Source organism: Myotis davidii, unplaced genomic scaffold (genome assembly GCF_000327345.1).
Source record: "Myotis davidii unplaced genomic scaffold, ASM32734v1 scaffold363, whole genome shotgun sequence".
In the NCBI taxonomy this organism is placed as follows: Eukaryota; Metazoa; Chordata; class Mammalia; order Chiroptera; family Vespertilionidae; genus Myotis; species Myotis davidii.
This window is the reverse complement of record NW_006294069.1, coordinates 577037-591084: the sequence shown is the minus strand read 5'-3', so window position 1 is coordinate 591084 and position 14048 is coordinate 577037. Positions and strand designations below refer to the sequence as shown.

Sequence of the window (14048 nt, the reverse complement as noted above, 5' to 3'; positions counted from 1 at the left end):
AAGGGAGAGAGACAGAGAGTCAGAAACATCGATGAGAGAGAAACATCGACCAGCTGCCCCCTGCACATCCCCCACTGGGGATGTGCCCGCAACCCAGCCACATGCCCCCGACCGGAATCGAACCCGGGACCCCCGTCCGCAGGCCGACGCTCTATCCACTGAGCCAAACCGGTTTTGGCTCTAATTTTAATTTTAACACTGCTTCCCCTTAGCCTTGAACTGAGGCCTTCAAAATAAGATTTGGGTACAGCAGCCCCCACCATAGTATGCTTTAATTAGGCTATCAGACACACAAATTTAATCTTGAAAAGCACCACGTCTTCACATTAAATGCTAGCTACTGCAGACCAGATGCCCTACAGCCTACTCAACAGAGAGAAACAGATAGCCTACCTGATGAAAACAACAGCTTTCCTCTGTCCTGGAGGGGGGTGTGTGTGGGGGGGCGGGGGAGCTGGTACTGTGTGCTGCATGCAGCTTTCCTCTCATTCCCTACGTTAGCAATAAAGCACATACTGTGCTATAGCTGGGGAATGCCTCCAATCTAGCTCACTGCCAAGACTTCCAGTTAAAAGATGTGTGCCAGACGCAACCCTGACTTGCTGCAACTTGCAGGAACTAAGATGTGCAGAGGGTGCCGCAGCAGCATTGCAGGCTGAAATGGCAACTATTCCAGAACAAAAATTACTATATACCTTAGATGAGCCTAATATAGTTTGTATTTTGTATTTAGTACTATGCTCTTGAATTTTCCCCATATTCAGATTGTAAGTTAAATTTGCTACTGAAACAGGTCTACAAGGGGAGTGGGGTGGTGAAGGGAGGTTTCTTCAGACAGAAGCACAGCTGCAGAAGATGGGACTCAAAGGGAGAGGCTGGCGGTTACCATGACATTCTCTGGAAGAGGAATGGAGCTGGGATCAGATTGCCACAGGGGAGGCCCTCAGCAGTCCCTCCCTTTGAACAAGATGATGTAGAAGGCAATTAAAAGGAGACCCGAGCAAGAAGAGATGTCTGTTAATTCCCTCCACTGGCAGCTTCAATTAACATTTATCTTTTTATTTTCAGGGTCAAACTCTGTGCTGGGATTTGGATATATAAAAATCAGTAAAATATGCCTTTTACCCTGGAGTTCACAACCTATCTCAAAACACTTATAAAGTTATGACAAAACATAATACATGTTACATGATAGTTACATACCAAGATTATGAGAGTAACATGAAGAGGGAGGTCAGGAAATTCCTCAGAAAAGGTGAAGCCTGAGTTGAGAGGAGTTAATAAAGCCTGGAAAAAGGCAACACGAGCAAAGGCTGAGGTTTGGTCTGGGGAATAGCCCTAGAAGTCCAGTGTGGAGTTTCAACTATAAGACTTTCTGTATTTTTGTTTACTGATTTTAGAGAGAGAGGAAGGGGGGAGGGGAGAGAGGGAAGGAGAAATGCTTATGTGTTAGAGGAACATTGATTGGTTGCCTTCCATTCGGGCCCCGACTGGGGATTGAACCCACAACCTAGGTATGTGCCCTCACTGTGAGTCAAACCTGCAACCTTTTGGTGTATGGGAAGACACTCCAACCCACTTAGCCACACTGGCCAAGACAAGACATTCTGTATTTTATGAGTGAGGGCCTAGGACAAGTCCAAAGATGTTCATGAATGACTATCCAATTTGGAATCCCAAAATGTAAAAGTTTAATAAATAACAGTATTCAGAGTCCATGTAAGACAAAGTTCTTTTAAGTTTGGGACTCAGAACTCTGTTATGAAATATCCTAATTATACCAAATCAAGATGTTAAAATACAGAAAAGGTTATTCCTACCTATAACCATTTTAACATGTACACAGACCATCTTTATAAGAATTATGCCCTGGCTGGTTTGGTTCAGTGGATAGAGTGTTAGCCTGAGGACTGAAGGGTCCCGTGTTCGATTTCAGTCAAGGGCATATGTCTCGGTTTCAGGCTTGATCCCCAGTCCTGGTTGGAGTGTGCGCAGGAGGCAACCAATCGATGTCTCTCTCACATCGATGCTTCTTTCTCTCTCTCTTCCCCACCCTGCCACTCTCTCTAAAAATCAATGGAAAAATATCCTCAGGTGTGGATTAATAAAACAAAACAGAAATTCAGAATCTTTTCAATGCCAGGGTACAAAAAGCACTATTGTTAATAATGGTTAACATAATAAGTGATTAAAAAATATTAGTTATCCCCTTTCATTCCAGGTTTCCTTGGAGAACAAGGAAAAGGCAAAAGAGGAGCAGAAACAACGGAAATATGTAACCAGATTCAGAATCCCTGCAACACAAGGAGGGAGTAACAGCTACTGAGCCTTGTACCACAGCTGGGAACCACACATGGTACTGTAGTTTCTCCTCCAGCACAGGGACTGGCAAATTACAGAGGGCCAAACCTACTGCTCTAGCACAAAAGCAGACACAGACAACTTGTAATGAATAGGAATAATCTAAATTGCCCCAAGAGATTTAGTTTGGTGACTCCTAATCTAGAAGTAGAGGTCTTTTGCCCTGGCCAAAGTTGCTCAGTTGGTTAGAGTGTTGTCCCGATACAACAAGGTTGCTGGTTTGATCCACATACAATAAAGAGTCAACCAGTGAGTGCATAGATGAGTGAAACAACAAACCAATGTCTATCTCTCCCTCCCTCCTCTTCTTTTCTCTCTCTCTCAAATCAATAAATTTAAAAAAAAATCAAAGCAGAAAGTCTTTAAAGAATTATTACGAAGTACCATGGGAGCCTGTAATAGAAGACTTTAACCTGGTTTTGAGGAAGTGACTTTAAATAAAGACTGTAAGAATAGAGGAGCTAGACTTCCTTGGCTATCAGTGGGCACTGGGCCAGCCCTTTTGCGCCTCCGCCCTTCCTACCAGTCTCTATGTGGTCTCCACTTTTGGTCCTCGGGTATCAGGGTTCTCTCCTGAGAGTTTTCCACTGATTATTCAGGAAGTTTTTCTGTATTTTAGTTGTAATTCCAGTTTGTTCCTGGGAGCATGTCCATGCAGCATTCACTTACTCTGTGACTAAAAACTTTATACAGTAGGAATATTAGTTTCCAATTCTATGGGCCAGTATTTGTGTCCAAACAGCAATTATAACCCTACTGAAACGTGGAAATTAAACTGAAATGCGTGGTTTTCCTCTGGGAAGGATGCAAATGTGATTTCCTGGGTCCTTGTCCAGGTGGATTCAAGAATGGGTAGGATGTGATATGCAAAGACAGGGGAAGAGGCTCCTGGTAGAAAAGAGAGGGAAGAACTTGGCATATGGTAGACGATGTCCTAAAGCCAGTGTGACCAGAGAATGGTGAAGGCCGCAAAATGTGAGAGGGACAGGCCTCAAGTGGGGCTAGGAAGGCATGGAGAGTCACCAGAACATTTTAAACAGAGAAATGACATGATCTGACTTGACCCTGCAATATGGAAAACAGACCACAAGGGGATCTGAGTGGAAACAAGGAAAACTGAAGATACTCTTGTAGTAGTCCAGGCAAAAGATGATGGTGGCTTGTAACAGGGTGTTAGCAGTGAAGATAAAGAATAGAAGACAAACATGAAACATATTTTGTAGGTAGAAGTGACAGGATTTACTAAAAGACTTGGGGATGGGGTAGTAAGGGAGAAGGATCCAAGATGATTCTCAAGAGTTCTGGCCTTGGTAACCATGTGGATGACAATACTACTACTTTGGTGATATAGGGAAGACCAGGTGTGGAATGACAGGAAAAACAAAATTTTCTTTTGTTATGTTAGGTTTGGGATATTTACTGTGACCTTGATAAAAACAATTTCAATGGAGTGGTCAGAAGAGAAACCAAACTGGTATAGGGTGAAAACTGAATGAAAGCCGAGAAAGTTGACACAGGGAGAAATCTGGCTATGAAGGGAAATAAAAAAAGTAGGATAGTAGTTGGAAGTGGATAAGAGAAATACCAGAAAGAACATAATTTGTATGTTGATGGGAACAGGTTTTTATAGAGAGGTAGGATTTGGTAATTGATTTTATTGGGAATAACAGAGAGGAAAAATCTAAGGACCATACACGCAGGATTCTGACTATGGTGTTATTATGGAGACCAAGAACATGGGAGCAAGAGCAAATTTATTTGCCTCCAAAGACCGTATGTTCCCACAACACTGGGTAGGCTTCTTTACTTGTCAATGTCTACTGAGGGAGAACTATAAATGTTACTGAGCCTCACTAGTCTGCACCAGTTCCTGATGTGATATATCTCCTGATGAGGTTTAAACTTAGGGAGGAATAATTCTATGCTATTAGAATCTAGCAGCCAGGTGAACCAATTGAATAAGAATGGGCTTGTATCGGCTGAAGAGACCCAAGTTATGGAAAAGGGTTCTAAATTCAGAGCTGATGGGGAAGCAATCCTACTTTTGTAATCAATATAATGAAGACTTAAAAACTGGTAACTTTCAGATAAACAGTGGAACTAAGCCCCCCACTCCAAGAAATTAATCAAATCCCAATTTGTTTATACTCTCCATGTCTATTAATAGCAGTGGTGTAACTTACTACTCCCTTATTATTTCTGATATTACAGTGAATTCCCATGGACATACTTTCAGAGAACTTAGGCCTCCCTTTAAAGAAAATTAAGTATCAGTTCTTGCAACAACTAAGGGAAATGAACTACTTCAGCTAGTTCAAGGAAGTGCCTGGAGAGAAAGGCAGAAACTGCAAGAAAATAAAGTGGGTTTTTTTTTAATTTTTAAAAGATGTATTTTTATTGATTTCAGAGAGGAAGGAAGAGAGAGAGAGGGGGAGAGAGAGAGAGAGACATCAATGATGAGAGAGAATCAGTGATCGGCTGCCTCCTGCATGCCCCACTCTGGGGGTCGAGCCCACAACCTGGGCATGTGCCCTTGACAAGAAGGCCAACGCTCTATCCACTGAGCCAAACCAGCTAGGGCAAGAAAATAAAGTCTTAACTTTATAGCCCATTCTGATGTTTGTGGTAGGCATTTGTGGATGCAGGTAGCCATTTACAGCAAATTCTAACTCTACTATTCAGCACTACGGAAAGAGATGGCATTGGGCATAACTCTCTAGGCCTAATGGTCGAGCTGCTGAAAGGTCCACAGTTATCACATTCTCAGAACAAACACTTCAACCAACTGATCCTGACTCAGAAGCCGCAGATCCACTCCATTTCCAATCCTTTCGCGTGGCCCAGTTTTCAGAAGCTACGACAGAAGGACGGGATCCGAGGAAGCCTGTTGATCCCACAAGCAGCCCAATTCACGGGTTCTGGGTGGCACAGGGTTGGAAAAGCCTTGAGGCTCTGAGCCACTACCCCGCTTTCCTCCTCCTTCTCCCTCTTAGAGCTGGGAAGGCCGGGGGCCCCGTTCTTCCTGCATACGACTCCCCAACACCTCCTTCCTTGCGGGACCAGGCCCTAAGAGCCTGGTTCCCTACCTGCCCCCTTCGAGGAGCACGCTTTCCAGCCCGAACTTCACGCACCTGAAGTCCGCCGCTTCTCCGTCGCGCCAGGCCCCCACCGAGGAAAATGGAGTCGTCAAACCGAGACTGGGAAAAGGTAGTAAGGACCCACCGCCCGGACCCTCGGCCGCCGCCGCCGCTGCTGCGTCAACGTGCTACGTCACTTCCGGCTCCCTGTCACTGGGAGTGGGCGGGCCGCCTCTTGCTCTCTTCTCCCACCCGACTCCTCGGGGTTAGTCCCGGTTCAGGAAGGCCGCTTTCAGAACTGAGCGAGCCTATAGGAGGCAACCAGGCCTAGCCGGTTCCCCGGGCCGCTCTGGCCAAAGGAACCATAAAGACCAAACTAGGACTTCTTTATTTCCTCCTCTCTATGGTTCCGCTTGCAGCTTCCGGTTCCGGGGCGGGGCCAAGTTACTTCAGGGGTTGGGGACTCTGTAGCACCGCTAGGATGGCTGTGGTTTCGCTGCTGCTGTTCGGGGGCTTGTGGAGCGCGGTAGGAGCGTCCAATCTGGCTGTGGTTACCTGCGGTTCTGTGGTAAAGCTACTCAATACGCGCCACAACGTGCGGCTGCACTCACACGACGTGCGCTACGGGTCAGGTACTGCCCCCCGGGTTCGGGTGGGCTAGGAAGGCTTGGTGGGCTCCGGAGGGGGCGGGGCCTGGAGAAAGTCTTAGGGGTGTGGTCTGGGAAGGTTAGGGGAGCCCTGGGAGGTTCTTGAGGCCTAGAGGCAGGGAGAATTGAGTTGTCCTAAGGCATTTTTTTTTTTTAATTTAAAACTTTTATTGTTGACACTTGTCGGTGTCCCCCATTTTCCCCTCCTTTGCCCACCTCCACCCAGCCCCATCCCCACACTGTTCATGGGCTATGCTAATTCCTTTACCTTCCTTTATCCAGTCCCCCCATCCCTCCCTTCTGACATTTGTCCGTCTGTTCCTTGTATCCATGCCTCTGATTCCATTTTGTTGGTTAGTTAGGTTCCACATTAGTGAGGTCACCTGGTATTCATCTTTCTCTGACTGGCTTATTTTGCTTAGCATAGTAATCTCCAGGTCCGCCCATGCTGTCGCAAATGGTGAGAATTCCTTCTTTTTTGTAGCTGTATAGTATTCCATTGTGCAAATGTACCAACCACATCTTGAGAAGAAAAGCATGTGTGTGTGTATATATATATGTATACATATATTTTTAAATATATTTTATTGATTTCAGAGAGGAAGGGAGAGAGAAAAAAAATCAATGATGAGAGAGAAACATCGATCAGCTGCCTCCTGCACACCCTCTCCTAGGATGTGCCCACAACCAAGGTTCATGCCCTTGACTGGAATCGAACCTGGGACCCTTCAGTCCACAGGCTGACGCTCTATCCACTGAGCCAAACCGGCTACGGAGATAGATATAGATATAGAGATAGAGATATATAGATATACAGAAATATACGCAGATCGATATAGATATATAGATATATACATATATATGTAGATATATAGATGTATATATACGTATACATATATATATATATATTAGAGAGAGGAAGGGCTAGGAAGAAAGGGATAGAAACATCAATGATGAGCCCTGACCGGTTTGGCTCAGTGGATAGAGCCTCGGCCTGCGGACTGAAGGGTCCCAGGTTCAATTCTGGTCAAGGGCATGTACCTTGGTTGCGGGCACATCCCCAGTAGGGGGCGTGCAGCTCGATCATGTGCCCTGACCAGGAATCAAATTTCATGGGTCCACCCTCAGCTGCTGAGCCACACCGAGTAGGCACCACAGCTTTTTTATCCACTCATCTACTAATAGGCACTTGTGCTGTTTGCAGATCTTGGCTATTGTAAATAATACTGCTATGAACATAGGTGATGCATTGATTCTTTCTGATTGTTTTGTGATTCTTAGGCTATATACCCAGAAGTGGGATTGTTGGATCAAAGGCAGTTCCATTTTTAATTTTTTTGAGGAAACTCCATACTGTTTTCTATAGAGGCTGCACCAATTTGCATTCCCACCAACAGTGCACTAGTGATCCCTTTTCTCTACATCCTCACCAGCACTTGTTGTTTGTTGATTTATTGATGATAGCCATTCCGACAGGTGTGAAGTGATACCTCATTGTTCTAAGGCATCTTTTAAAAATATATATTTTATTGATTTTTTACAGAGAGGAAGGGAGAGGGATAGAGAGTTAGAAACATCGATGAGAGAGAAACATCGATCAGCTGCCTCCTGCACACCCCCCACTGGGGATGCGCCCGCAACCCAGGTACATGCCCTTGACCGGAATCGAACCTGGGACCCTTCAGTCCGCAGGCTGACGCTCTATCCACTGAGCCAAACCGGTTAGGGCTAAGGCTTCTTAATGGTAATACCAGTTTCATTCTGGTGAGCTATGCGCCAGGTACATACATTACATACATACTCTTTTAGCTTATAACATTCCTACAAGGTAGAAATTATTGTTATCCTCATTTTACAGATGAGGAAACAGACTCAGAAATAAATGGCATGCTCAAAGCCTTGCAGCTAATGAAAGGCAGAGACAAGAGTTTGATCCAAATCTGTCTCTAGGTTCGTAGCCTGCTTTCAACTACTCCAGGCCAGCACTAGTCAATTGTGGGAGAGACATACATGTAGAAAAATTACACTAAGTTCTGTATCTCTGAAGTTTTAAACTCCAAGAGCTCACTCTTTGACCATGACCCTCTGTTCTAGCTCTTTTGCATAGTAATACTTGCTCTTCAATTCTTTTCCTTTGATATCTTTATTCAAAATTTACCCTTGTAAAGAATTTAAACTAAAGCACTCACTGGAATTGGAGAGGACACTGTTTTGAGAGTTTTTTTATTCTATTAAATGAAAATGCTTAATTTGTGTTCAATTTATATTTCAGCAATTACTTGTGGTTTCATTCAGTATAGATCAATGATGGCGAACCTTTTGAGCTCAGCGTGTCAGCATTTTGAAAATTCCTAACTTAATTCTGGTGCCATGTCACATATAGAAATTTTTTGATATTTGCAACCATAGTAAAACAAAGACTTATATTTTTGATATTTATTTTATATATTTAAATGCCATTTAACGAAGAAAAATCAGCCAAAAAAAATGAGTTCATAGGTTCGCCATCACTGGTATAAATTAATGAGCTCCTATTGTGTGCCTATTATTCTCGATATAGGAGATATGGTGCTCAGTCAGCAAGTTATAAGAAAACAAAAACAGACAAAAAGAGAAAAAATTAGTGAACTAGTGAGGGGAGAGCCATTTAAGGTGACTTTAGGTTTCTATCTTGGATGACTGATGATGCTAATAGCTAAGAAATAAGGAGTTCTTTCATGATTCTCAAAACCTGCTTGACCAGTTAGACTTGGAAAGGAACTGAGTTTTCATTGTTGGGATGTCTTAATCCTAACAACCATTCAGTGAACACCTGCTTTGTGTCTGCTTTATTACTTTGTTGTTGTTAATCCTCCTGAAGGATATTTTTCCTTTTTTTTTTTAAAAAAAGAGAGAGTGGAAGAGAAGGGGGGAGGAGAGAGAGAGAAACATTGATGTGAGAGAGACATATTGAGACTCGTTGCTTCCTGACTGGGGTCAGGGATCTAACCCACAACTCAGGTACATACACTTGACCAGGAATTGAACTCGGGCTCTTCGGTCTGTGGGCCAACGCTCTAACCATTTAGCAACAACGACCAGAGCCATGTTATTACTTTTAAATTTGATCTAATAACCCCTAGGAAAGAGAGGGGTCCAGTTAAACTTACCTCTTTTCTTTTTTTCTTTGTTCTTTTTTTTGTTTTTGATTGCAGGTAGTGGGCAGCAGTCAGTGACAGGTGTGACCTCTGTGGATGACAGCAATAGTTACTGGAGGATACGGGGGAAGACCTCCACAGTTTGTGAGAGAGGAACACCCATCAAATGTGGCCAGCCCATTCGGCTGACACATGTCAACACTGGCCGAAACCTCCATAGTCACCACTTCACCTCACCTCTTTCTGGAAACCAGGTGAGGTGGCATCCTATGGGTCATTGCTGTTTTGTACTTTACTCAGTTGAGTTGTTTGATATCTTTGTTCTTAGTCCTTTCTTTTCCAGGTGTAGTAGATGTTCTCTCTTTTTTAAAAATATGGTTTTTTGTTGGTTTCAGAGAGAGGGAGGGAGAGAGAGAGAGAAAGAGAGAGAAACATCAGTGATAATAATCATTGATCAGCTGCTTCCTGCACGCCCCCTACTGGGGATAGATCCTGCAACCTGGGCATGCGCCCTGACCAGAAATCAAACCATGACCAGGATCCTGGTTCATGGGTTGATGCTCAACCACTGAGCACATCAGCCGGGCAGATGTTCTCTTTTGTGCAAACCTGGAGAACTGGCTTTGTCTCATACATGTGAAAGAAATTGTTTCTGGTAAAAATGGAGACTTTACATCTAGACCAAATGAGGAAGAAGGACAGAATAGGTATATGTTAGAATATTATAAAGTTATTTTGATAAATCCTACAATAAAGAAACCTAATGGTTTCCAAACTTGCAATAAAAATTATTATTGTAATGATGCTGACTGACCACGTTAAGAAAATGAATTAGGTATTATGCCATTTTTTTAAGCCGTGAGCTTTGGGGGGGATGTGGGGCCCCTTAATGACTGCTTCCTACTCCCACTCTGTACTCTGTACATAGTTTTCTCTAGTAACATCTTACAGTTAGTATGATAGATTTGCTACAGTGAATTGATAATATTGTTACATAGCTATCAACCAAAGTCCATAGGTTATTCCAATTTTCTTAGTTTTACTGCTATCCTTTCTCTGTTCCAGGATCCATCCAGGACACCACATTACATTTAGTTGTCACGCCTCCTTAAGCTCCTCTTGGCTGTGATAGATCTCAGAGTCTTCTTGTTTTTGATTACTTTGACAGTTTTGAGGAGTGCTGGTTAGGTATATTATAGGGTGCTCCTTAATAGGAATTTGTTTGATGTTTTTCTTATGATTAGACTGGATTTATAAAGATGTTGGGGAGAAAGATCACAGAGGTCAAGTGCCATTTCATCACATCATAACAAGGATATATACTATCTACATGATTTATGACTGTTGATACTGATTACCTGGTTGAATTTGTGTTTGTCAGGTTTCTTCTGTAAAATTACTCTTTTCATTTTCTTCCTGTCCATACTGTACTCTAGAAAGAAGTCTTTGCACAGCCCACACTTAAGAATGGGAAGTTATGCTCTCCCTTTTTTTTTTCAAACTATAAGAGAAAGCTTACTTAGAAAGTCACAGAGGTAGAAGAAATGAGCTATAGAAGAAATGGGCTGAGGAAACAAGTTTCAGAGGCAAGAGAAGGGCCTTTGGAGCTTAGGAGAGAGAAAGGTAAAGGTAACATGCCTGGGGGAATGATGAAGGGGAGGGGAAAGGCACGGGCTTGCTCCCTGGAAGGAGCGCACCTGTGCTGTGCTCCTTCAGGATGGAGTAGTTACATGGTTTATTTGGAATTCTGTATGGGAGATTTGTCTCTTTTTATTTAATCTTTTTTTTTTTTAAATATATTTTATTGATTTTTTACAGAGAGGAAGGGAGAGAGATAGAGAATTAGAAACATTGATGAGAGAGAAACATCGACCAGCCGCCTCCTGCACATCTCCCACTGGATGTGCCCGCAACACAGGTACATGCCCTTAACCGGAATCGAACCCGGGACCCCTCAGTCCGCAGGCCGACGCTCCATCCACTAAGCCAAACCGATTTCGGCTCTTTTTATTTAATCTTTTTTTTTTATCAGTATGAACTTACGGGTGTTGATATGTATGTATATTAAGTTAGACATGCGTTCTTAATCACGTCTCCAACTCTAATCCATTACCGCATAGATCATTCTAGTCTCCTCCCTTTGCTTATTGGTAAATTCACACTCTATAACAGTGAGTTATCTGGCTCCACTGCCATCCATTCACCTACTCATTCACTTCTAGTATACATACATAGTAGTAGAACTGTTAATTTTGTGCAGTTCCCTTTGCTTTTTTTTTTTTTTTTTTTTTTTTATATCATTTTCTAAAGCTCTGAGGCTCCAGCTTTTAGGCCTCCTCTGCTGAAAGTAGGTATCTGGTTTGTTTCGGTTCTATTATAGAAACAATGTATAACTCCAGCTCTGACTCCAGCTGAGATCCCAGCTCACTGAAAGCTGGTTTCTGGGGTATTTTTTAGCTTCTATATTTTTTTACAGAGAAGAAGGGAGAGAGATAGAGAGTTAGAAACATTGATGAGAGAGAAACATCGACCAGCTGCCTCCTGCACATCTCCTACTGAAGATGTGCCCGCAACCCAAGTACATGCCCTTGACCAGAATCGAACCCGGGACCTTTCAGTCCGCAGGCCGACGCTCTATCCATTGAGCCAAACCGGTTTCGGCGAGTTCCCTTTGCTTTACTCTTAGTCTGACTGCTTTTTATCATTTTACATTATATAGCTATTAGTGTATATTTAAATTATATATTTCTGAATTAATCAGTAACTTTTTTATTGTGATAAAAACTATTTGGCTCTAAGGGGAATGGGATTAGAAGAGGAGTGGAAGATAGAATATGCTATAATTTGCTCAATATTTCTTATTTAATTATTATAATTATTCTGTAAGGTGATATTGTTATCATTTTATAGAAGAGGAATTGCATAGGAAGGGATAGAGCTGACATTCAGGGTCTGCTTGTCTCCAGCTTGTTTCTCACCAGGTCATTCAAAATCTAGTTAAGGGGATAAGGCAGGAATATTTCAAGTCAAATAACAAGAGCTATAAAGTATTTTAAGACTATAATAGAAAATATAAGGCTATAAGGCAAAATAAAGAGTTATTGCAAAATTAGTGTTTGGATCATAATCTTACGGCAATTGCTTTTGTATCCTTGTGTCTTCTTATCTTTTTTCCACAGTTTAAATTATTTACTTACTTCTAAACAACCCTGGAAAGCCTCTCATTTTTTACTTTTGGGTAGCCTTATTTTTCTTCCCATTGCCTAACTCCCCTTTACAAGCCTATATGTACCAGCCATGCTAATGTTCCTACCATCTGTGTCTTCTAGGAAGTGAGTGCTTTTGGTGAGGAAGGTGAAGGTGATTATCTGGACGACTGGACAGTGCTCTGTTCGGGGCCCTACTGGGTGAGGGATGGTGAGGTGCGGTTCAAGCATTCTTCCACCGAGGTTCTGCTGTCTGTCACAGGAGAACAATATGGTCGACCCATCAGTGGGCAAAAAGAGGTGCATGGCATGGCTCAGGCAAGCCTGAACAACTACTGGAAAGCCATGGAAGGCATCTTCATGAAACCCAGTGAGTTGTTGAAGGCAGAAGCCCACCATGCGGAGCTCTGAGTCTGGAGGCTGTGAGCCACTTTCACCACACAGTGTTCATAGACACCTGCTGCTGCTTCACCGTGGGATCCCTGCCACGGGTTTCCTGGGCATTGGCCATGTCACCACTGAGATGAAGATGGTCGGCAGAAAACTGACTCTGTTTGGAGGCTTCGCCTTTTACATTTGAAATGGTTGTTCTCTCAGACTTGGATCTGTTCTTTTTGAGTACAAGACTTGTTTGTGAAGGAGCAGGTGCTTTTAATTCCTACTGATGAAACAGAAACAGAAATTTCCTAGTTGGGAAATTTTTACTTTTCAAAAACGTGGCATCATGGATTATTAATGTGTGTGACTTTTCCCCTGCTTGCTTTCTCCAAAATGATAAAAAAGAATTTCATTGTTAGCCACTGTGTTGTCGTTTATTAGGTGTGCTATTTCATGATCTGATTAATTTTTTAATAGGTCTCTATTTTGTGAGGCAAGTTATTCCATTGCTTTTATTTTTATTCATTTATTTTAAGTATATTTTTATTGACTTCAGAGAGGGAGAGAGAGAGAGAGATACAAGCATCAGTGATGAGAGAGAATCATTGATTGGCTGCCTCCTGAATGCCCCCTACTGGAGATTGAGCCTGCAATCCAGGCATGTGACCTTGACTGGAATCGAACTTGACCCTTCAGTCTGCAGACAGACTGCTCTATCCACTGACCAAACCAGCTAGAGCCACATACTCTTTTTATTACACTACAATTATGTTAGCTCTTGGTAGATAACTCCTCTTTTGGGGACAAATGTAGGGGTATCTTTCTCTGAAAAGGTGGGTAGAAAATTTTTGTCCTCTGCTTACCTCATTTTTTCTTTCCTCTGCTGGTGAATTCCAGAAAGTTTGCTCCTATATCCTTCAAGCATGCAGTGGTAAACAGGGGTTTCTGCCATCTACTGGAATTTTAGTGACTAGCGGGCCTTTTTACTTTTAGAAACGTACAGATTTTTTTCTCCTTGTTTTGTTAGGGAGTTAAGGTAGAAAAAATTTCCAAAAGTTCCTGTTGTACACTACTTTCCTTTTACAACTCCCCCGTTAATATGTGATGACTTTTTGTCAAAGCAAAAATTCTCTTCGGTTTCTTTCCGTTAGTGAAAATAGGTACTAATGGCCCTGCGATGTGATTTGATCCCCAGTAGGTGGCGTGCAGGAGGCAGCTGATCAACGATTCTTATCATTGATG

General features: G+C 42.7%; 2 protein-coding genes across 2 annotated transcripts in view; one reads left to right on the top strand and one right to left on the bottom strand.

The window, feature by feature from the left end:
- The window catches only part of SUPT6H (SPT6 homolog, histone chaperone), a 38868-nt gene extending 33259 nt beyond the window's left edge, over positions 1 to 5609 (bottom strand). Inside the window, exon 1 of the mRNA XM_006768023.2 lies at positions 5493 to 5609. The gene's annotated coding sequence lies outside the window, so the exon portion shown is untranslated. The remainder of the gene's footprint in view (positions 1 to 5492) is intronic.
- Positions 5610 to 5718: 109 nt separating this feature from the next.
- Positions 5719 to 13224, top strand: SDF2 (stromal cell derived factor 2). The gene is made up of 3 exons (XM_006768022.2): positions 5719 to 6070; positions 9280 to 9476; positions 12552 to 13224. The coding sequence occupies exons 1-3, from the start codon at positions 5842 to 5844 to the stop codon at positions 12837 to 12839; spliced, it is 714 nt and encodes a 237-aa protein (XP_006768085.1). The 5' UTR covers positions 5719 to 5841; the 3' UTR covers positions 12840 to 13224.
- The last annotated feature ends 824 nt before the right edge of the window (positions 13225 to 14048 follow it).